Source organism: Microplitis mediator, chromosome 4 (genome assembly GCF_029852145.1).
Source record: "Microplitis mediator isolate UGA2020A chromosome 4, iyMicMedi2.1, whole genome shotgun sequence".
NCBI lineage: Eukaryota > Metazoa > Arthropoda > Insecta > Hymenoptera > Braconidae > Microplitis > Microplitis mediator.
In genome coordinates, this window is record NC_079972.1 from 11,627,312 (window position 1) to 11,652,812 (window position 25,501).

The following is a 25,501-nucleotide window of genomic DNA, read 5'->3' on the forward strand; positions in this document are numbered from 1 at the left end:
AGGCAAACGCTGAAGTAAACAGAACATTTAACAGCCAAGTTTAACTCTTATTAAATTAATGGGTACAAAGTTACACAGTGGAATGACAATTTAATCTCAAGCACTTGAGTGGACTCATTAGTTAAATTTTTAGCACATGGAACTTACGGTTTTTTTTTACTAGACCTTCTCTTTTTTTTGGCTTGCGGCCCAGAAGTGGCACATGTGCCATTACTCGCTTCTTCTTCTTGCATAACTTTTATTATTTCTGTAGATGTCCGGAGATATATAATTTTTTAAAATAAATTATAAATTTATTTTATTCATAGTCGGGTGATTAATACATTTATGTTTTAATCAATATTTTGATGAGCATATCTGAGTAGTTTTGAATTTTCACAGCTTCAGTTATTTTTAAAGATGGAAAACTTTTTATCATTTATAAGCTTCAGGTTGAAATTTTTAGAATTTTGAAAATGATTGCGATAGAAATTGGATAGAGGAAATTTATTAATCATTAAAAAGTAGAGAGTAAGCGAATTTTTCAATGCGTTAAAAAAATCAAGGGGTAAAATGGGATAGTTTAAAAAATTTCTTAAATACTTATGATAAAATAAAATCTAAATTATTTTACGAATGAATTTTAACACAACCCGGGTCAAAAATCAAACTTGATTTAGAATTGGTTTAACGAATCGAAATTTGGAGCCGTTTTTCACGAGACAAACTCGACTTTTTTTTACGGAGATATGAAATACATTGAGTTTGAGCCTTGGTTTAGACAACTGGCTTACTTAGTCACGATTTAAGACGAAAAAGTTGACTTAAAATATAAGGCGAAAAAGTCTAAATCAAGTCGAAATTGATTTGATTTAGACTTATTCGACTTAAATTATAAGGCGAAAAAGTCAAAACTAAGGTGAAATAATTTTTATATATTAAGGCGAAAGTAAGACGAATAAATAACTTTTTTTCGACTTGATTCAGCAAGTCAAAAGTAAGGTCAATGACTATCGTGCTCGAAGTAAAGACGAATAAGTTCAAACTAAGATCAAAAATACAAATAAGTTGAAACTAAAATGAAAAAAGTTCAAAAAGTTGAAAAAAATTTAATTAAAATCGAAAAAGTCGAGATTTTATGGAAAAATCTTCGGCAAATCGGTAACTTGAATCAAGTTTTATTTTTGACCCAGGAAAATTTAATTTTCAATGCAATCAGAGTAAAAATTAATTTTTTCTTTTTCGAAATTCTGAATCTCAAATTTTTAAAAAATATCAAATAACAATTCCAGTCGTTTTGAGAAAAATCTCTGGGCATTTTTCTGTATCTACTAATTTTATTAATTTAAAAATTAAATTACTGTAATTATAAATTATTATAATTAGTTAATGAGGTAAGGAAATAATAATAATTAAAAAAAATAAATTATTCGACATATTTCACATTTTATTAATTAAAAAATAATAATAATAAAAATCAAGTACAATAATAATGCTCGAGCCAACCTCGCCATTAGGCGTAATCGACACAATAACGTTTTTTTATGTTTTTTTTTATTTTTCCGTTTTATTAATTATTATTTTTTCTTACGATTTAACTCTTTATATCAATTATCATCGTAACTCTATAAAAGTGAAAAAATCTGTACAATGAAAGACGTACGGGTAGCGGAGAGATGCCTCTGTCCTTAAAAAATTTATTAATATATTAATATATATATATATTATATTTTTCACAAAAATGTGGATCCATTGGTCGAGGCTCGTCAACGAAATCCAATTTTTAAAAGTTCATTATTTCAAATAATTCAAATATGGCGTCTGTGGACAGTAGACGACGCTAAATGCAATATTATGGATTAAATAAAAATAATAATTATCTACTATACTTATAAATAATAAATCAATACAATAATGATAATCATAATAAAAGTAATTGATAATTATTTTTAATAAAAAAAAATAATCGTAATTTATATAATTAATAATACAAACTGTAATAAAATTAATAACATAATTGTATTTTAAAAACTGATATAAAATAATAATTAAAAAATTTATAACGCATGGTATTGACTTAAAATAACACAGCATCGTATCGGTTTTTTTCTTTAATTATATACTTTTTTTTCTTCTTGTTTTACTTTTTTTTAAATTGATTTTATCAATTATTATTATTATTATAATTATTATTATTAGCAATTTGTTGAGAAAAAAAAAAATTAATGACTATAATCACTGAATTTGAGCAGCTTTGTCAAATAAAATTTTTTAGAAAAATTCTGAGCGATTTGACCATAGGTCTGATTAGTAAATGATTAGAATTATTTTATCTTTTGGAAAAATAATAAAATATTCAAATTAGTAATTGATTTTTATACGACGGAATTTATAAAAAATAAGAGTAGAGATTTTTTAATTAATGAGAAGTTTTAAATTGTGCAGTGACCATACGACCGAAAAAAATTTTTTAATTTAAAAAAAAGAAGTTTTTTAGCTGAGGAAAATTCTTAAAATTAATTTTTGATACTTGTATTTAATATTCTCTTTTATTTGGTCAATTCTTTGGATTAGTCAGCTGGACAAATTGTGTTAAAAATAAGAAAAGCTAAAATTTATTTTTTTTTCAATTTAATTTTGAGATAAAATTTTATAAAATAACGATAAGTTAAAAGTACTTTTGTAAAAGTGTAGTCCAGACTTTATCACAATACGATTACAAGTATCAATTTTTTTTTTTTTAAGAAATATTTCCACATTTTTTTTTAATTAAAAAATTTTAATCCAAAGTTAAAACCGTCTGTTGCACATTCGGCGAGCGGTAACGTAAAGACGTTTGAAATATTTGAAAAAAAAAATTAAGTTTAACTGGCAAGCGCACGTTTTATTGGCACGTTTTTTGCTCGAAAGAAAATTTAAATTATGGCAGTACAAAAAATTAATTAAAGTAATTATATAATAAAAATAAAAAGTAGTTACATGTAAAATTATATAAATTACCAAATAATTCTAATGCATTCCCTCGAATAAATGAATTTAGAGTTTTAAAAAACATTGAGGGGAAATTTACTGAGGAATGGATTAAACGAGAAAAAACATTAGATTAATTATTTATAAAAAAAAAGTATATTCAAATAAAAGTATGAATTAAAAAAATTATGGCATATACAATAATTTATTACTGGTAGAAAAATCTTACAATTCACCGGCTGGTATCGATCTCGACGATGGAAATAGTACGTCAAGGTTTCGAGACTCGTTACATCTTTAAAAATATTTTTTTAAAAATAATCGATTGTTATTTCAAATAAATTTTATTTTTGGCAGTAAAATAAATGCAATCCATCGTGTCGAGGATTTAAAGCCGGCGCAAGTCACATAAATGCCTCATAAATGAGAGTATAAAATAAAATAAAGTAGAAAAGAGTAAAAGATTAAAAAAAAAAAAGTTGAATTAAAAATAGGCAACCTCATAATCAGAAAAAAAATATCCATCGTAAAAAAATCTCAATTGGTCCGGTAAAGACTAGTCGATTCTAACCTCTTTAGTGCCGGAATATAATAATTATTATTATTTTATAAAATCTGAATCTTATTTATATTTTTTATTTATAATTATTTTATCCAACAGTACGGTAATAGTACAAAAAATACTTATAATAATAGTTAATAACCATAATCATACTTTATAATAATCATAATAATTTTTTTTAATCAATCAATCAATCAATTAATTAATAAACTTATAATTAAACATAACGCAGTATCGACAAATATTGTTTGCTTTCTTTATACTTGAGGAGGGAAGAAAATTGTTCCGCAAACCTCCGAGAGATCATTTGAAAATGCAATTATAATTAATAATTAAAATAATAAAACAAATTATATTGATAATATATAATTAATATAATAGTTAATTATTTATTTATTATGTTAATAAAACTGATAAATGCGCAAATATGGTACGTTGGTTGTCTTTATGAAGGGCTCTCTTTTTTTTTTTAATTAATTATTATTTTTATTGTTGGGGGGGCCGGAATTACAATATATTTAATGGTTATTTTTTATATTTTTTTTTTCATTTTTTTTACTATAATTAGATATTTATTTTTAATTATTACGAGATCACAGTGACGCTTTGACGCGCGGGGATCTGGACAAGTCGGCCGCGTTTAAAATTTTTTATTTAAATTTTTTACCTAAACTATTATTATTATTATTATTGATTTATTTATTATTGAAATAAGAATAAAAGTGTCATTTAAAATAAAATAAAATTCGTAGTAATGACAAAATTATTCAAATCTCATAAATTTAAAATTTTACAACAAAAAATAATAACGCAGCCACTCCACGATCCGCATAGTCACAGTTACAGCTTATATCCCACCTATTTTCTCCGCTAAATTTTTATCGACCAATCGCATTTATTTTAAATTAATTTATTTTATTATTATTTTGGGGATTCTACGGTTTTCGTGGCGCCGTCAAATAACTGAGAATTCATATAGAACTCAACGAATTAAGACTTTTCTAAAGAATAAAATTTTTCGATATCTCGATTAGTTTTCGAGAAGAATAGATTTTGGGAAAAATTTGATTTTTTTAAAAAAATTTCATAGATTTTATCATCTTAATTTTTTTTGTATTTTTTTCTGAAAACTCTATTTAAAGATGGAAATTTTGAAAAAAAAAAAACGTCTGAATAAGTCAATTTTTGAAAAAGTTACAGCTATTTGAAAAAAAGTCTTCTACAAGAATTCGCGTCATTTGACGGCGCCACGGAAATTGTAGACTTCCCATTATTTTTTTTTTTTTCACTAAATTCTAATTCAACTTATGCTCGCCAGCACAAATATATACTTTCACGCGAAAAAATTTATTTATTTTACCATCGATTAATTAATAAAAATATACATGTATTTAATTAATTATTAGTTTTTTTTTAATTTCAATTATTTTGTCTGACAAAAAAAATTTGAATTAAAAACGGAGTACGGGAGAAAACTGTCATAAATTTAATATTTTAAATATATCATCGCTTCAATTAATATATTACTGTACCGATGAAAAAAAAGCATTTTATTTACATGCGTCTCACTCGATAAATTGTCTTATTTTTTATAAATTATTCATACTGTATATTTATTTTATTTAATCGTTGTACCAGAAAGAGACTCATTAGATTAATTTTAAAGTTTCTTTCAATAAAAAATAAATTTTATAATATAAATGAGACGTTAAATATATGAAAGAGCGTCATGAAATCTCGATAGGTGAAACGAATGGCAGTATCGATAACTAAACGAAAAATCTAGACAACCTCATAAATTTTATTGGAAAAATATAAACATTACTTCTAAATAAATACTATTTTTATACTGCAATACTTGATTATTTTCGACTTATCACGACTAAAAAAAATTAACCAACGAACAAAATATATATACGTATTTAATATATATATATAATATATAATATATATATTTTTATATTTGTTAATGATTACTGTATTTAAAAAAAAAATTTAATAAAAATAGTAAGAGAGAAAAGGCAACTGAAATAAGTCGCGGTAATGCAGTTTTGGTCAACAATCGTCTGGCTTTCGCGATTCAATTTCATTAAATCGGATCCGTATATATATTTATATATATTTTATTAGTATATTTACTTTTTTAAGGACTAATCGAGGGAGTAAGAAATCGGGACGTGAAAATCACAGTTAAAAAAAAATAATAAAAATAAAAAATTTATATATATATATATAATTAGCAAACAAATATAAAAAAATAAATATAGAAATGAAAATTTATAGAAATTAATTTTTTTTTTTAAATCTAATTGAAAAAAAAAAATCAGCATTGAAAGGACAGTGAAAGCGTAGAAATAATTTAATAAAAAATCTAAAATAATAGTAAAGAAAAAAAATAGTTGGGGAAAGGGGAATGTCTCGAAAAACGCAAATTCTAAGAGACATTCGCTGGTGGACAAGGGTGCCACAATATAAGAGCTAAGCTACCGGAGATCATTTGAAAACTGTCCACGGGCCTCGCAGCGAGCCAATTAAGATGCTGCGATCCTCGAAATTCTATATATCAATTATCTACCTTTAATTAATAATTTATAATTTAATTTAATATAATTTAATTCGACTTATTACTGATTTATTACTTTAGTTATCCATTTTTCTATACAACAAATCTAAACCTCCTCCACGTAATCCTCCACAAATGTGCACTCACACATTTTTTAAATTTATCTTTTTTTTAGTTTTATTTCCCTTAACATTTTTGGAATACACTCGACTTTGAATTTAATCCGTTAGTCTTATATACAAAACTTCTACTCGGAACGCGAGTACGAGCACTTTCAAATTTTAGTAATTATCCTTTTAATTTAAATATACAAATTTTTAAATTACTTAATTATTGTTATCATTATAATTATTATTATTATTACTATGAATATTATTATTATTATTATTATTATTAAAATTATTATTAATTATCATACATATTAATCGTTAAATTTAAATACCATTAAATTTATATTTATCATACTAATCAAACAAAACAAAAAAAGCTAATCACGATAGCTGGTAATCTGAGTTCACGAGTAGACATAATCAAAATTATCCTCAATTCTTCGTCGACAAAGAATCGAGGAATCACAAAACCCGCTTTATGCGTATTATTAATTTTAAATTGTTAAAACAAAAAAAAAATCACACTACTTTTTTTTTTATTTATAGACTCCTTCTTAGTTTAATCCATAATGAGATCATGGTTTGATTATTGGGTTAAGTCCTCTTTGGATCTCGTCCTCAGCTCCCCCGTTAAGCCCTTCCTTTTTATTATTATTATTAATATTATTATTTATTATTATTATTATTATTACTAATTTATTATTATTATTAATATTATTATTAAACTTAGCCAGTATTTGTTAACCTTAACTTTTAAATCGAGTTAATTAAATTAATCGATTTCGTCATACGCGAGTCGGAAAATTATATTTTGGTTAAAAATTTATAATACGCGAGGTGACGCAAGATCCTCTTGACGTTTCGTCATGGATACGGATAAATGATGGTCAACTACCTTGTTGACTTGTCAGAATCGTAATTGTTGCCTTTGTGGATGTTGTTTAAGTTGTTGCGATTGATAAAGTTTAGTAAACTCTATCGTAGACGTGAAACTAATCGCCAACCCAAATACAAAGCCACTGTTGTCCAAAGTGTTTCACGTAGTGGCGCCGGGATTAACATTGACAGGAAACTGTCCGATGATGGTATACTTGTAGTAACACTTGGAAATCCAGCACCAAAAAATGGTAGTCTCGATTTTTCAATCTCTGCATCCTGTAACAAATAATTTTTTTTTTTTGTTATATATAATTCTCTAATTTTTAAATTATTACGAAAATATTTTATCTATTTTTTTGAAATCATTCATTTCATTAAATAAAAAAAATCTACAACTGTCTTATTAAATTTTTGAAAAATTTTCTATCAACGGTAAAAATTTTTAATTTTATAAAAAAAAAAATTAAATGGATAAACTTAAGGGTATTGTCCCTTAGTCGTTTCATCCCTAAAACTTTTGAAACCCTGATTTTTTTTTTATTAAACTTGTTATTTTTATTTCTAACGTCGCTATTTTATCCCGGGTGTCCGAGCAATAATAAAATAATAAGAAAAAAAAAGTTTTACGATATTATTACTGCTTTTCGGTCAATTAATTACATACTATACTTTATTGTCTTTGTCATTTATATTTCTTCATATAACTTTCTCCATCTTACAATACTCTTATATTTATATAGTAGTTATTCCCGGCGTCTCCGTAACTTCCGATTCCCGTTTTCATCTTAATTCACGCTCGGTCTAATCGCGAGAAAGTCCAATCTTCTTTAGCCACTTTTATGGCTATCGCGAGTAATATCTAGATGATAAATAAACATATATATATATATACAATACACCCTTATATATACATATAAAAATATATATTTTTCCTCAATTTTCGTCCCCTTTTATTTCATTTTCACAATAATCGAGTCTCTCTTAAACAGAACCCTCAAGTGTATTCTACTTGTTCTTACAACCTAACACCAAAAATAATTTATATATTATCAAGACCCATGAGAAAAAAACATCACATTATTTAAGAATTATTATAATTGAATTGTATACAGAAAAAAAATTATTTCGGCGCAAAAAATTTTTACTTGCCCTGAGAAATTTTTTTGCTTTATCAACTGAAAACACGCAGAAAATTTTACGGTATTTTTTGCATCAAAAATTTATAGAAAAATTACTATAGTCACAGTAACATGAGGACAGTATGGAATTATTGTAAAAATTACCGATACTGTAGAAATTTTAAAAGACATCGAACAGAATTTACAAGGTACATAAATTTTATACAAACTTCATACTAAATATTCTGATTTAACTTAATAAATTTTACTATGCAGTTGGTATAAATTTAATCTGTTACTTTGTCAAAATTACAATGCACCTTGTAAATTCTGTTCGATGTATTTTAAAAATTTTTACAGTATCGGTAATTTGTACAATCATTCCATACTGTCCTCATGTTACAATAACTACAGTAATTTTTCTATAAATTTTTGATGCAAAAAATACCGTAAAATTTTCTGCGTGCAAAAATTTTCTTAGGGCAAGCAAAAATTTTTTGCGCTGTGTATATTTATTCAATAAATATTTAAATAAACAATATATTTTATTTTATTTAATTAAAGAAATGCATGGTAGTGAGTACGCGCTCATGCCCATCGATATGCCCGGTTAACTTTCACGTCAGGGGATGTAGTTATTTAGCTTGTTACATGCTCACTTACACCGCTACGCGTGTAGAAAGTATTGTTTTTTTATTGTAATTCATTATTTTAACACTTGTTACATAATAATTAAATTATTGAATCATTTTGAACCCTTATAAAAAAAAAAAAAAATTTATTCTCAATTGTAAACTAAATGCGAGTTATTTGAACAGACATATGAATAATATGACATTGATACTTAATAGAGATAATGACAGAGTAGATATATATGCGTATTAATTTATTTAACAAAGAGAATTAATCACTGCGCTGTTAGTAATAAACTTTATATGTGCGTATTTACTGTTGTTTGTTTAAATTTAAATTAATTTGTTTGTGTAAAGAAAAAAAAAAAGAAAAAATTGTTTGTCTTTAATTGAGAAACGAGTGAATAAATGAGCGGAGATGAATTACGGTTAAGTTGAGGCCATAAATGTGAATTTAGTTATCACCGAATCCCGTGGGTGTAATAAATATCGACACTATGACCCGACGAGAGCTGTAGTTGTGTATTTATATAGCGGATAGTACAACTCGGGCTTTTATTTTTCTTTATCCCTACAGATCCCTTATACAGTTTGTCTCGTTTATTCTCACCCTCGCACTTGCAATCCCAAATATACGAGTGTTGATCAAATATGTATTCAAGGGTATAAATATAGATATTATTTAGTGAGACCGCAAATTCATTTTTTTCACTTAATGCCTAAAGTATTTATTGAGTATTAAAAATCACAAAAAAATTCTGGTAAATAATTTAGAGTTAAATGAGTGTGAATGTAGCAGACATCAGACAAATTTAAAATTATTAATAAATAGAGTAAATAATTTAAAAAATATTTATAAAAAATGCACTTGGTAATTTCAAAATTTTTTAAATGCGCATTTTTTTTAAATTTAATTTTATTAATTATTTCGCCTGTTTATTAATAATTTTGTCTGATGTCTGCTACATTCACACTCATAAATTTGTAATTTTTGGTTTTAATCACAAGATAAATTTTGAAATTTTTTTTTTTAAATTATTTATTAGTTTCGTAATTTTTTTGTACTAATTACAACTTCAGGAACTTTTTCTTAATTAGATCAGAAATTTAATGAAAATAAACATTTTTTTTTTTGAAAAATCGATTGTCAAAATTTTCATGAGCAGAAAAATAATTTTTTTCCAAATAAATCATTTTATCTTTTATCTGAACCGACACTTTAATTCTTAATATCTGATTATTGCACAGTACGAATTAAGTTGTCGTAATTGAGAAAATAAAGGGAAGAAATAAGTGAACCGTGTAATTGAAAAAATCATTAATCTTTAGTACTGAGAAACAATTTATTTTCTTTCTTCCACATAAAAACCAAAAAAAATAATTAAATAATTATATAATTATTCAGTATAATTTAAAATGAGTAAATTTAAACGCAGTAATTTGTCGTTGATAAAATTATAAGGGAGGATATTTTGCAGACGCCCAAAGTAATTAATTCCAGACGGAAGTTTTCGAGTTTAAAGTTTAGAAGGTTTTAATATATATATGTATATTTTATAAGTGTAGTAGAGTGTAATGTAGCCGCAAAAGCGTGGCATTTTGGGGCGAATTGAAATGTAAACGAGGAACAACTAATGTTGATATATATATACATAGACACATATATGTGTAATGTAATAATACCCTCCCATGTGTACACGAGCAAACCAAGTGGCGAGTTTGTAGAGTGAAAAGTTGGAAAGTTCGTTATACAACGTGACGTTTTCCTTCCATTCGTACTCTGGGGAAATACTTTGAGGGTATATATGAAACTCGGATCATTTTACCCGACGTACTTGACGTAAATTCTACAGTGACAGCTCATCAAATCTACACGTATCAACGTCATTATATCGCATGCAATAAATGCTATTAAATTTCAAAATTCCACGTGGAATTAAAATGCACTTTTGTGATTTAATTTTTAAAAAATCTAAAAATTTATTTTACTCCAGAGTATTTTAATAAATTTTCTAATCTCGGCTGATAAAATTAATTTTTTACGGTGACTTAATTAATTACTTATTTTTTAATAAAATTAATGAGGGTTACCTTAGTCTTAGAAGCGTGGAAATCGTCGGCAATATTTCTAAGATTGGCGCCAACACTTGCCCACTCGGTTTCATTGCACGAGTGGCCGAGATGTCGACAGCAGACGCTGTTAATATTGTCGGACCTGCTGGTGGCGCCCTTTTCGAGGACAGAGCTCTCAGACGTGAGTCTTCGTCGCCGCGGCCGTGGCCTCGGACTGGGCACTGGCGCTGCACTGCACTCTGGAAACTGGAAGGCCGCATCCCGCGTCGGGCTGCTTGGCGCCGAGACAGTTACTTGGGGTTCCGGCGACGGCAACTGCTGGACCGCCGATAACACCAGGTCCGGGAGCGGCAGACGCGACAGATCCGAGTCTATCAGCACGATCGGATGATCACGACTTACTCCCGTGTCTCCCACTCGTCTTGGCAGGCGATCTGAAAAAATATTAATTTCATAATTAGCCTTTTTTTTTAAATACGCCCATAATATATGTGATTAAATTTTTTTACGAGTCTTCAACACTCGGTATAATAATAAATAAAATAAAAGTTTAAGTAAGAGCAAGTCATGTGAGAAGATATTGTTGTATATAGATAAATATATAAAAAAAAAAAACATATTTTATAGTCATAAACCCGTTGCACATGGAGTATTATACTGCAAGTATTTTAAGTTTATCGAGTCTAGACTCGAAGACGAGCCCCAAGGCACAGGAAAATTCTCCCGCGGTTTCTCAAATACTAGTTCGCTAAATTAACTAAAATTACACATGAGAAAAATCAATTTCTATTTTCACCTCAGGTTAATATTTAACTAAAAATTACCAAATCACAGTAATGATAATAATAAGTATAAAAAAAACATTTATTTAAACCCAATGATTTACTGATGGCATTTTGCATAAATTATCAATTATTATTTATAAATTGAGCGTATAACAAAGTGTTATACCCTCGGGTACTATATATTGTTCGCGTCACTTATGTGTGCAGTAGCATCCTTGACATTTACAACTAGTTATACTATCTTTCACTTGTGCAACATATTAACATCTATTGCAAAAGTGTTACACGCATTTTATTATTATTTTTTTTTCCCCTATCAAAATTGCAAATTGCATTAAATTTAATAATTTGATCTGTTTTCAATACATACTATTATTTTATTAAATTCATTTATCTTAAAAAACTTGACTGTAATTAAAGTCTAAGTATGATTTCAAGTAATAAAGTAACACGTGGACCCGCATGTCATTTTTTATGTTCAATAAACTAGTGCAATACACCCTTGAAGCAATAATAATAATAATAATAATAATAATAATAATAATAACAGCAGTTGATACAACAAAAAATGACTCATACATTTATCCTTCACACTTGCATATGTCTCTTTATTACATGTTAACAAATACTTAACACTCGATTTGAATTCTCTATACAATCCAACTAAATACTAATCCATCTTTATGTACTTTTTAAAATTAATCAACAATCTAGCGGATTTTAAAATTAAACATGATGAATAATAACGAATTTTATCATCAACAATTTTAGTTGTCAATAGTCTTTAGTCTAGAGTAATGAGTTTCGTTGCAACCCGTGGGCATTTTGCTAATGTGTTGATATGTATAAATGTATGTACTATATATAAAAGTATATAAGTCGCTTTCAGCACAAAGAACCTCACTCAAGGCTATTGTACAGTGTGTAGAGAAATATAGATGTAGATGTTAGATGTAGATGCAAGTAATATAAAAGAGTTAAGAGGGAAAAGAGTTAAAAACTGCGCACGCGTTACTCTGTCCCTCAGTCCTTAAATCCCTCTTCGTACTGACTTGCAGTACTCAGTCACCTATATGCCAACATTTATCGTACTCGGTATCAACCGACCTGCTTTACTCTTATTTATATATACATATTTAACTCACACGTGCGTTTATTATTATTCGTCACCGGACTTGTAAGAAAAATTTAATTTACAGGCCGGGTTCCATGTCTTTGACTTTTTTTTACAATTACTCAATTGTTCTTGCAGTCAAAGTTCAGACAATTAATCATTTACTTTATTTATTTCAAATTTTGGTATTTTTACAAATTAGTCATTACTTCATATCTGAAATCTTGTCACTGACATTCAATTCAAATTAATTACGTCCATCATGTCAAGATAAAAATTAACAAATCATTTTTTTGGTATTTGAACCTGATGTATCTGAAGATCGGAACGTTTTTCGCGCAACGATAATGGAAAAAATTTATGTAATTCAAGTACTTAAGGAGTAGTTTCGCAGGTCGGTGTTGGTCTGAGATTTTCAGCTGATATACCAGCATCTAAATGCGAAACATTTCAGAAATCTAGTCAGTAGATTTTTTACTTTCCAATTTTATTTTTTTTTTGTTGCGCGAAAAACGTTCCGATCTCCAGGAACACACCCTAAGGTAAAAAATCTAGTACTCGATCACTCCATATCTTTATATATATATATATTCTAGTTCTCTGATCGAGTACTGGGTCTTATACGTTCTTCAAGAAAAAAAACTTGAGGGTAGAATAAAACTTTTCGTCTCTTGTATATTGAAATTACTTTGGATAAAAAAATAAATCTGCACTTATATATTAAAATAAAACCGCGAATTGAAAAGAAAAAAAGTAAAATTACTAAAATCTATATTTATTTATAGTTTATGAAAACTGATATAAAAGTTTATTTGTAACTCTTGATTGTGACTAGTGGGTATAACCCGTCGGATGACGAAGTTGTATATTTTCTCAAAGTATTGGCTAAATATAAAATAAGCTTTCTGTCATTGATTAATTATACTTGTTAAAGTTGATGTAGATATAATTGATTATAGAAGTAAATCGATAGATATAGAGTATACTCTATCATGTAAGCGGGAAATGGTGCGAGGCGTGACCGCAAAGTTCTTTATAGAGTAGTTGTGTGTGTGTTACAAATGTTGAGTCGCGAAACTGCACCAGTACTAGCACCAGTACGGTGCATGTACATATGTACTGTACATTGAGTACAGACTACACACCCGGTGTAACCTCACGAGCGCGTGCACAGCTGTACTCGTTCTATAAATATTCAAACTCTCGATCTGATGCAACAGCACGCGCACCCTCCGTACTCACTGCTACAGCAATTCTCTCTTTACTCTTTTACTTTACTCGATATTCCTACCGTACCGAGTTTTGTTTTAAATTCAACGGACCGTGGTTATTGACCCGTCACTTATTTCAATATTTTATTTATTTATTACTTTTAATTTTCCTCATTTTTTTTTTTTAAATCAAAATTAGTTTTTAAATTTTTTTTTTGCAATTCAACTTTTCGACTTTTTTTTTAAATTTACATCCAAATATTTTTATTATTGCACTGAAAAAAAACAGGAGTGAACTAGATTTGATTTAAATTCGCATTCACTCTGATTCAGAGTTTTGATATCAAAGTAAACTTTCTTTAGAAATGAATTTTACTCCGGACTAGAGTTTAAATATTAAAATAAAATCCACTTCGGAATAAATTTTACTCCGAGGGAATGAAATAAATTAACAGACGTCCACTCCGCATTTAATCCGAGTTCACTCCGAAAATTTGAAAATTTAAATTCAAATTAAATTTTGTAAAATTAATTTTTAAATAATAATAATAGATGTTATTATTTATGTTTAATATTTGTACGAATAAAATCGTGGATTGAAAATAAAAACTTATTTTTGTCTATTCTTGATAAATTGAACAAGTCGATTCCAGTCGAGTGTCGAGATAGATAAAAATTTTTTAACTCATTTATCAAGTCTATGACACTTGATATTTAATTTGTCAAGCGAATAAATTATAAATACTACGTATATATCATATATTTTTTGTTTTATTAAAAAAAATATATATATAATTATATAAATACATTCTCGAGTCACTTCACAAATTAAACATTTAATATTTAACAAATACAAATATAAATATAAATATAAATATAAACAGATTTAAATATATTAACAAATGTAACGAATTAAACTCAGACATTTAAGTAATTTAATAAAACTTAACGCAAGACAAATTTAACTTTAAATTGTCAAATGACATCACTCACAATCACTTTAACGACATAAGACATATTTAATACAGTAAATGCTAAATTTTAAATTACTGTTAAAGGTACGATTAATAAATAATACCTATGATATAATAACTTTTTTTTTGTTATCTATTACGTGATAAGTCAAGACGAGCCTCCTTATCATTTTTTTTTTCATACATTTTCTCAGAATTTCCTATCATTTTTTTTTCAATTTTATCAGTAAATTTACTTTACAATTCGCTAATTATTTCTGTCATGAAATTTAACTTCAAAAATTTTTTCAACTCCAATTTTTTTATAAATTTTATCATCAATTTCTTCTGTCAATTTTTTAATTTAATTTAAATTTTCATGTCAACTTTGAAATTCCTGAAGTTCCCCGACAATTAATAATTTTGGAATTTTTTTTTCCAACAAATAAATTCCGAAAATAAAAAACTAAAAAAATGCACACATAGAAAATTTCAGACACTATAAGTGCAATTTTTTTAAATATTTTTTTTTTATAATTTATCACTTAGAAAAAATTTCAAAAATTATTAAACATCGACTGACCAGTATCAAATTTTTTTTGACATTTCCGCAAAATTACTCCAATTTAAAAAATTACTTACAATTCGACTTACATTACTCGCTCAAACTTTACATAAATTTATAATTTTCAAATATACAGTAGTTACAAGATACATAAACTTTAGTCAGTTTAAAAATGAACAATAACCCAAAGGGAGAGTAATAAAAAAATTCCTAGAGTACAAAAGTACGTAACAACAAAGTACTCACGATTGCGAGAGGGATGCTGAGCACTCCTACTCCTGAGGACCTGTTGCAGTGCCGCGTAGAGGTCCAGCATCAGCTGCTCTAGCTGTTGGCTCTGCGCCTCGGCCTCGTCTTCAGACGGCAAGTTAAACGGAATAGCCATCGTGTAATTGTCTAACAGTTAATTGCACTGAAATTCCAAAATAAAAACAATAACAGAATGTCCCTCCACTAAACACCAACCCAACCTCAACAAATAGTTTATCTATTTCTCTTCACTGTCAACAAATTTATCAGTACCAAAGTCTTTTACAAATAATCAACAAACCCTTCGATCGAGTCTTTTCACATCTACTTCAATATTTGCCGTCATAGTTTACCTCCCACGCACGTCAAGTCACCACCGAAAATCCTCCAAAAATTATTACTATTAATTTTCTTTTTTTTTTTTTTAAATGTCAGTTTACTGACGACGTCTGAAGCGTCGATACGGAGGATCTTCGAATGGATCTATTTCCATAAGTGTAAATTATCGCGCTTCCGCGATTAAACTCCAAAGAAAAAAAAAATTAATGTCCTTTTTTTTTCCTTTTTTATTTGACGTTTATATTTTTTTAATCAAATGTCACTTGTAAAATTAATTAAATAATAATTACAGAAATAAAAATAAACACAATCACTTAAGAGTCTTGTCTTGAGATAAAACTCACAGATCACAGTTGTCCAGATGTAGAAAAAAATATTATATTTAAAATCACTACTAGGTAGCAATTGACTTATTTATATAATATTCAAATAATTTGTTTAATATACAATATGTATATATTGTTTATTATAAGTTTTATTATTTAAAAATAATATGAAAAGCACGAGATCTCGACTGAGCTAACGATTAAACGCGTCTACTCTCCTCGAGGTCTGGTGTGGCAATGATCGTAAGCAAACGTTGCTCCCAAACTCACGACTAAATCCCCTCTACTGACTCACAACTACTGTGTAACCCCCACCCTCAAGTGAATTTTCACGCTCGCTCCCCTCCGAGCCGCTACCGTGACTCGCGATCGCGCGTAGACCCCGAGGGAAAAGTGGGAGGAAAGGGGGAAATGTGCGCGCGCACCGCGTGGACCGCGAGTTAGCCGCGACGCACGAACTGTAATGTAACGGAGTAGAGTCCGGAGTCAGAGGGGTTTGTATTGGGGATCGGGTACTGTACTGGGGCTGGGGGCTGGGGACTGGGGACACTACGAGTTTACTACAACTACTAGTGTGTGGAGAAGTGGAAAGAGTAGGGAAGAGTTAAAAAATAAAATACCCATGTATGTTGTAGATTGTAGAGAAGTATTAAGTGTACGAGTAGTAGGTCGGTGTCCGCCGAGGGGGGGAGGAATTACTCCAAAAGGGTAAAGGGGGACGGGGGTTCGAACGATCCACGATCCGTGATGTAGGGACGTAATTCGCGGTTTTAAAAAAATCAGAGCTCTTTTTTTTATTTTTTTTCTTTCAGCTTTGTAATTGTATGGTTGAGATAAATTGTGTGTGTATGTGTGTGTGTGTGTGTGTGTGTGTTGAGGGACAACGGCTTATGCATTGGCTCTTGCCACTTGCCATCACCAACGTGCCCGAGCGTAACTGCGTAGTTTGTACACCCGCGGTCTTTTACTTTAACTCTTGTACTATAAGTTTATGTATTTTATGTGCACTGTATGTTTGATTTCAAGTATTGGAATTTTTTTCTCTATTCAAAATGAAGATCTATTGATATAAGCATTGATACGAGGGAAGTTGAAGTACAAGCTGGAGTTGGATATTTTATTTGTTGATGCTTATAATTGATTAGATGCATGAAAATGTACTTGAACTTTATTGTTTGATATTTATAAATTATTTATAAGAGGACTTATTGATTAAAAAAAAAAAATTATCATTTTTTATTCAACTCAGATATAGGATTGTTCGGAATTGCGGTAATTTTTAGGAAATAATTAATGAGTGGAATAAAATATTCAGTATTTAGATTTTTTTATTTATTTATTAACTATTGAGAAACAAAAAGAAAAACGGGTCAATTAGCGAAAAATTTTACCAATAAATTTATATCACTCAATTAAAAAAAAAAATTTTTTTCATGTGAGAAAAATCCTTTTACTATCAATAATATTCGCAATTTCATAAATAATGATTAGTAGTCAACAATTAATTTGATTTGACATTTGATTTTTTAACTGACACAAATTCGATAGTTCGTAAAAAAAATCAATTTTCAATATAGACAGAGTCATCCGCCATGGGGACATTAATTGCACATTCTGCATAAGATATTTTTATGAACGAAAAAAAAACGTAATCGATCAGTATGAAATTTAATGGGACACTCATACGTAATAATTTTATAATTTTGCTTTTACTTTATGTCTTTATTGCTTAATTTAAATATTTTATATATTTAATAAATCTTATATATAAATATAAATTAAACAATTATGTGATATTTTTATAGCCGGTTAACGAATAAATACCTTTCAAATATGTTTACTTATATATGATTTATTGATCGATGGCCATAAATAATAAATATTTATTTTTGAGTAAATTATTATAATTAATAAATATTATAATTATTATTTTCTTAATAATTATGGTAAAATTTATTTCCACGTCATTTTAGTTGCGAATATTTTGTATTGATATCATTCACCGTTGAAGGAAAATTCTAAGTATGCGTAAAATTTATAAAAATTTTTTTAAATTTTTGTAGTTCATTTAAATACTAAAAAATTGGGAGTGAATTCGAAGTGATTACGAATTTTACTTCAATCCAAATTCACTCCGTAACTCGGAGTTCCGGAGTTTAAAAAAAAATCACTCGCATATGGAGTAAATAAGGAGTTTGCTTTTTCATAGGAGTGATTTCAAAGTGATCTGTATTTTATTCAAATACTCCGGATTTAATCCAAGTTCACTCCTTAAATTTGTTTCAGTGTATAATTAATATTCCAGCACTAAGCAAAATAATTAATTTAAAAATACAGTACTACCTCTGTAAGTTACGACGATTTGGGACCGTCGCAATAGTTCGTGGGGCAATAAAAGTATTAGTTCGATAGACTCGGAGCTAGAAAGGGTATATCGGTGTGAGGGGTCGTTAGTGTCTGTAAACGCATGCAAAAAATTTATCAGTTTAATTTTTCACTTTCCGAAATCAATATAAATAATTATTATTCAATTTTACAACAATTTTGCAATAATGAGTCAAATAAATTTCCTACAATTGATGTCGGAAAGTCAGCACAAGCTTGGGCGTTATCCCGAGTATTGGTCTCAATATTAATATCTCTCATTTTTATTTAAACTATAAACAAATAATAATTATGCAACACAGTGATTTAATATTAAAAGTATTGTTCACAAATAATGATACTTAGACAAGTAATATAATAGAGATAGTGTCGTACAAATATCAAAATGCACTAAGTATTTACTAATGCAATAATTGGTTACGCAGATAATTATAATAATTGTAATACACGATAGTCTGGTATTTCCTAAAATTTTTGCATGTCCACATTGCCCCCGACATTGTACGATAAATCATTTTTTTTTATACAATATTTTTATAATAAGATCTGCAATTTTTAAATTAAACAATGATGTCCTGAAATCCTAGTGCATTCATGCGTTAACATTTTTATTGATATCATATATCTCGTATATTATTTTTTATCTTGGGAATGCAATATTTGTTGTTATTAGAATTATTATTATTATCATTACATTGATGTAGATAGGGAGCATTGAAGTAATGAAGTAGCGTAGTTTTAAATACCTCCAGAGAAAGGTGGAGTGGATTGGTGAGATCGGAATTAATATATCTTTTATTATTACTATGCACATACATATATATATGAGGTCGTAATTGACGATTAAGATTAAATATAATTTTCTATACTACTTAGTAACTGAGTAGCGTACCGAGTACTGAGATTCTCCCAGCTGGTTACCGAGTTTTGTTTTGTTATAGATTTTTATTTCGCCGTGGAAATTAATCGAGAGTATTAATGTGGTTTTTTTTTCCTCATCACTTTCTTCGCTTTTGTTTCCGTCAGTACCTACGCAGTAAATACTGAATTGCATTTCGATGAATTGTGAATTATATTTCATTATTATTATTGTTATTAAATTTTATTCGATGATCGAGGCATATTCTATTCACTTTCAATTGCATTGTTACTCAAAGAAAAGAGAAATTTTATAAGATTATTTTTTAGCACGAATTAATATCGCACTTCCGTTATACCCTTGCCAAGGTATTGCTTTATTAACTTCTATTTTAATTTTTAATTAAAAAAAAAAATATTAAATTGAATTATATTAAATTTTTTGTTTAGTTTCACGTACAGAACATTAATACTGTTATTATATTTATTATTTATTTAAATGTATAATGTATAATAATGGTTAGTATATAAAGAATAATAGGAGATCCTCGATTGCGGAATTGAATTGTGCATTCATGCAGCAGCTAATGCTAGAATAGTATTGTATATATGTATATGTATATGTATATATGGATAAGAAGATATTGCAGAGATAGTATAGTACGCAAGCAGTAACATAAGTAAAACGTCTGGTATCTTAAGTACAGTGGCACGTTTTACTCTCCTCTCAACAGATAGATATGCACTTCGCATTATCGTTATATGTAGACAACATGCTACTACACTGGGACATTTCGTGTACTGAGTACAGAGTGAACGATTTTAAAAGATGAAAAAATACTTGCTATAGGTTAACAGTAAATAATCTGCTATTCAAATGTAAATATAAATTACCTAAAGTGGCACAAATAATAGATAGATTTTTTTAAGTAAATAATATTTTTCAAAGTCACTACACGGAGAAAAATGTTGGCTCAAAACCTATCAATTTTTATTATGCTGTCGACCAAACTTGAAACAGGAAGGGAAAGATCCAAAAGATTGTTATTAAATCTTATCGATAAGTGTCTCGCGCGTAGTAAGTATTATGATACAGCATAATAATTGGTCGTATGAGCGTGATAATTTTTTGGATGCTTCCCTTCCTGTTCCAAGTTTGGTCGACAGCATAATAAAAATTGGTAGGTTTCGAGCCAACAATTTTCTCTGTATACATTGTAAAAAATCGCGAAGCGAACGCGGATTAAATTCGGACTGTTTACCCGAGTCAAAAAACAAATTCGGATTTAAGTCTCAAAGTTCTCAATGAGGTTTTTGAGGATCAATTTAGAATTTTAAGATTGACAACAGTATAGAAAGTTATCCTAGTTTAGTCTTCAAAGTAGTAGTTACGTCCAATTGTACCACTTTGAGGACTAAACTGGAGTAACATAATCTGGATTAGAGCCTCAAAATACTCATAACATGAAGGAATAATTTTATCCGCGTTTGAACCTCAAGTCTCATTCGACGTTTTCTCTCTCCTCCCTTTTCTATGTAAAATTTTTAAAAGTCCGAAGTATAACTTTTCATTCGTTGAGGATTTTGAGGTCTTAGTTACAATTTAAAATCGATAAATTATTCGCACTTAGACCTCATAGTTCTCATTGAGGATTTTGAGTACTAAAGTAAAGTTACTTTCTGAGTGGCAAATAAAACATCAAAGAAATTGAGGCTTTTGAGGACTAAACTAGAATTTGTGTTTCGACTCGGGTATTTATTTCATCCTCTCGGAGTGAAATTTACTCCGAAGAGGAGTTTATTTTAATATTAAAACTCCGAATCGAAGTAAATGCGGATTTAAATAAAATCTAGACTACTCCGAAATAACTCCAGATTTTTTATGGTGTATTGTTTTTATACGGAAAATAATGAACTATATAATTTGAGAAACGACAAGTAATATAATGATAAAGTGATCAGCAAATACTGAAATTCTAAATAGTAATTCTTTAATTTATAATTAATACGTAAATAATTATTGGATAAATATTAAAATTTTGTCTATGCAAGAAAAATTAATATTTCAACTTTAAAAATCGTAACTTGAACACGTATGATAAAATTTATTGTGTGGAATGTCAAAATTTCCTATATTGACATCCAAGTTCCGGGTTATAATTCCAAACACTAATTTTTAGTTTTTTTTTAAATATTAAAAATTTTCACTGTACGGAAAAAATATAACTAAAAAAAAAAATTGAAAAATTGCCCTGTAATAATTAATTTTATGTTGTTCCGTTTTTAATTAAAAGTTAATAATAATAATAAATATATTCTGGTTATTAAATCATAGAAATTAATCGGTGTATGTAAATCTACTTAAATTAATAAATAATTCAAATTGAATACCACGTGTAATTAAATGTTGAATTTCTAATGAGTTCATTTATATTTCTATATAATTATCTAAGTAGAGTTATTAATTTAAAATTTTCATAGTTCATAAACTGGTCCTTAATTGGTATGCTGCCTTTTGAGTGTAATAAATCTAATTTAAAACTATGAATATAATTATTATTTAGTTATCGAATAGATATTAATAATAATATATAGGATTAGTATTTACTGATTAGTAAATCATGATGAATTGAATTTGAATATAATCAATCAAGACTCAGCAAATCCGCATATGCAGTGGTGACGTGCCGATAGGAGCCTGACACAGGATATATAAGGCTTATATATATATGTATATATAGTAAAGGGCAGGTGGATGTGCCTATGGTTTCATATACACATGAGAGGATGACATTACAGACCAATGACATTACCAAACTAGTATAGAAGCTATATATATATCTACGGCAACTGATGATGGAAATCGGAGCTGATATGCTACACTAGTAGGATTGTTGGATTGAGGCTAACATCGATTTGATTGCTAGTTCCTCATTACTCTCATTAGCCTAAGTGTTATATCGTTTCACCCTTATCTCGAAAAAATTTAAAATTTTTCTATACGAAAATTATCCGAAAATAATTGATAAGATTTTTGAAAATTTGTTTTCTAACGGCGCTGCACTCATAAGAAAATTTTAATGAAATATGAATCGTTTATTTGAGAAACCCCATAAGTCATGTTTTTTACGAAATTGGGTTTTTTGCATTTTTGAGTTCTTTGGATGTCCCTCCATAGAAATCAATCAAAATATGCACCAAATCAGCGTTTAAAAAAAAATTAATCGGATGACAGCAATTACATTTAATTGAGAAATCCCATAAGTCACTGACTCAAATGAACATATGCAGTTTTAGTTTTACGGAATAAGTTTTTTTTTTTATTATTTAAAATTCGCGCTTTTTTAGAAAATTAATTTCAAATGTTGTTTTATTGTTGACTGTTATATAATTATAATTTTTTGTAATTTCTGAGTTTCAGAGTTCAAATACATATTTAACACTTCATTTTATCAGTGTAATAAATGATTTGAGTGGAAACATTTAAAAAAACAATGATTTTATAACTTCTTTTTCCGTTTGGTTGAAAACCCCATAAGTCAATCAACTTTAAATAATTTTTTTAAGTAGTTTCAGTTAAAAAATTAAATTTTTCTTGTTGGAATCTTTTTCAGAAACGCTAAGATTATTGTATTCAATTATTTATTTATTATTTTAATGTCAAGCTGTTCCAAAAAAATGTTTTTTGTGTTTCCTGAAAAATTTTGTTTTCTTGACTTATGGGGTTTCTCAAATAAACGATTCATATGTATAGTAAATAAAATTGAGAATTTTGTAAATAAGTCAAAAATTCAAATTTTTAGTATCGACGAAAAAAATTGTCTGAATTAAAATCAATTTTCAGTGCGATGACGAGTCTATAGACTTGCTTATAAGCAGCATTAGAATGCTAGATAATTTTATAAATCCGTTAATTGAATTTAGCAAGGGACTTAAATTTTTATATAATATTTAAATTTACAGATTAAAAAACAAAATAAAAGATAGAATCTTCAGTAGTTATTTAAAAGCACAATAAATCAACAATATTATATTATTTAGTGAGTCAACACGAGCAAACGAGACAGTGATAAATACAAAGGACATAATATTACGAGTTTAGAATCCACACGAGTAAAAATAAAGTTAAATAAAATAATAAAAAATAAAAAAAATAGTTTATAAACATTGTCACATGAATATATAGTGCGAAGGCTTACTCAATTATCAGGAAATTATTTATCAGTAACGATGCGTCTTATCTTTCTACGACGTGTGTACGTCCGACTGATGACTGTGTACTGGATTAATATGTATATAATATATACATAAATATATACCAGAGTGCACGTGCACACAGATAATGACTTTTTTTATTAAAAAAAAAAGATAATGTTAATTAGTAAATAATTAATGATTATTTTATTTTTATTATTATATTTAAAAAAAAATTAGAAAATTATCTTTTAAATTCTGCTTTTTTTTTTTTTTATTTTTTTTCTAGTTTACTATGACGTTTGATAGAATGATACATAAGTGGAAATGCCGTATATAATTATCTTGCGAGGTGCATACACCGTGTTTGTCCTTGGCAAACGGAGGTTGTTTTTATGTATGTTTACTATATATATATATACAACGCATAAATATATATACAACATTCATGAGCACTGATAGTGTACTAGTACAGTATAGTTTGAAAAAAAAATAAAAAAAAAATCGTAGAAAACAATGGAAGGAAAACTGCGGGTCGATTTTATTATTTCTTTCTTCAGTGATGTATATATGAGCTTTAGTATTATCTACCACTGATCGACCGTAAGTTATTTCCTGTGTACTTGTTAAGATTAAGATGCGTTTATAATCCTTGATGAGCTTATCAATTAAATGAATTTTTTAAACAGTCAATTAAAAACTTTACTAACAAGATTTACTCCTCGAAGAATTTACTGCTAATAATTTCCATTTTTGTGTACGAGGTCAGTTATTTTGAGTGACTGGGGGTTCAAGATTTTTGAGGAAGTGGTAAAAGTATAATTTTATATTATATCAGACATCAAATGTGTCAAGAGACATCAAAAACCACAATGAGTTTAAATTTTTGCATTTCGCGGTTTTTATTTATTTAGTTTTTTTTTTTTTTTTATTAAATAAAAAGTAAAATAAAGCTTAGAAGTCACGCTATCCTAGAATACTCTATATAAAACTGGCTAGACGATTCTTATCACATCCGGATATAAATTTTGTTAGCTTAAATTTTCGCAATAAATGTTGTTATTAATTTTGAATTTTGTTTTTTTCTCAAATACAAAATAAAGATGCAACAAAGAATTGTTTTCATCAGATGTTAGGTGAGGCGAGTCGTGATGTTAGAAGGTGATTAAACGGATGAGTCTTCAAGAACGATAGAACGATTACAATGAGGTGGCCATCAAGGTTAGACACTTTCCCCTCGATAAATCAACCAGTTTATTTATAATTTTTATTTACTTATTTATTTACTCCCTCAACAAACAAACAAATATATTAATAAATAAATAATTAATAAAAAATACCACCAGTTTAATACTTGAGGTGAGTAACACGTGAAAGAAAGTGAAAAAAAAATCCTTACTATCATGAGTGTACCTATGACTCATTATAAAATACAGTATACATGAGCATGGACCAATGGGTGATCCAAGAAAGGAGGACTGCTGTTACGGATTGGTCAGTTTGCATGGCGTGTTCTCACATTCGACCAATTATCACTGGCCATTTTTAAATATACACACATATACATATATACAAATACATACATATATATACTAAAACATTTAGTACACTAATAAGTATTTAGTATTAGTATTTA

General features: G+C 27.9%; 1 protein-coding gene across 1 annotated transcript; it reads right to left on the bottom strand.

The window, feature by feature from the left end:
• Window positions 1–1,405: 1,405 nt before the first annotated feature.
• On the bottom strand, window positions 1,406–16,769 carry LOC130666499 (uncharacterized). Its single transcript, XM_057467544.1, has 3 exons — window positions 15,761–16,769; window positions 10,905–11,320; window positions 1,406–7,339 (listed from the first exon to the last, which is right to left on the bottom strand). The coding sequence occupies exons 1-3, from the start codon at window positions 15,897–15,899 to the stop codon at window positions 7,160–7,162; spliced, it is 735 nt and encodes a 244-aa protein (XP_057323527.1). The 5' UTR covers window positions 15,900–16,769; the 3' UTR covers window positions 1,406–7,159.
• Window positions 16,770–25,501: the final 8,732 nt, after the last annotated feature.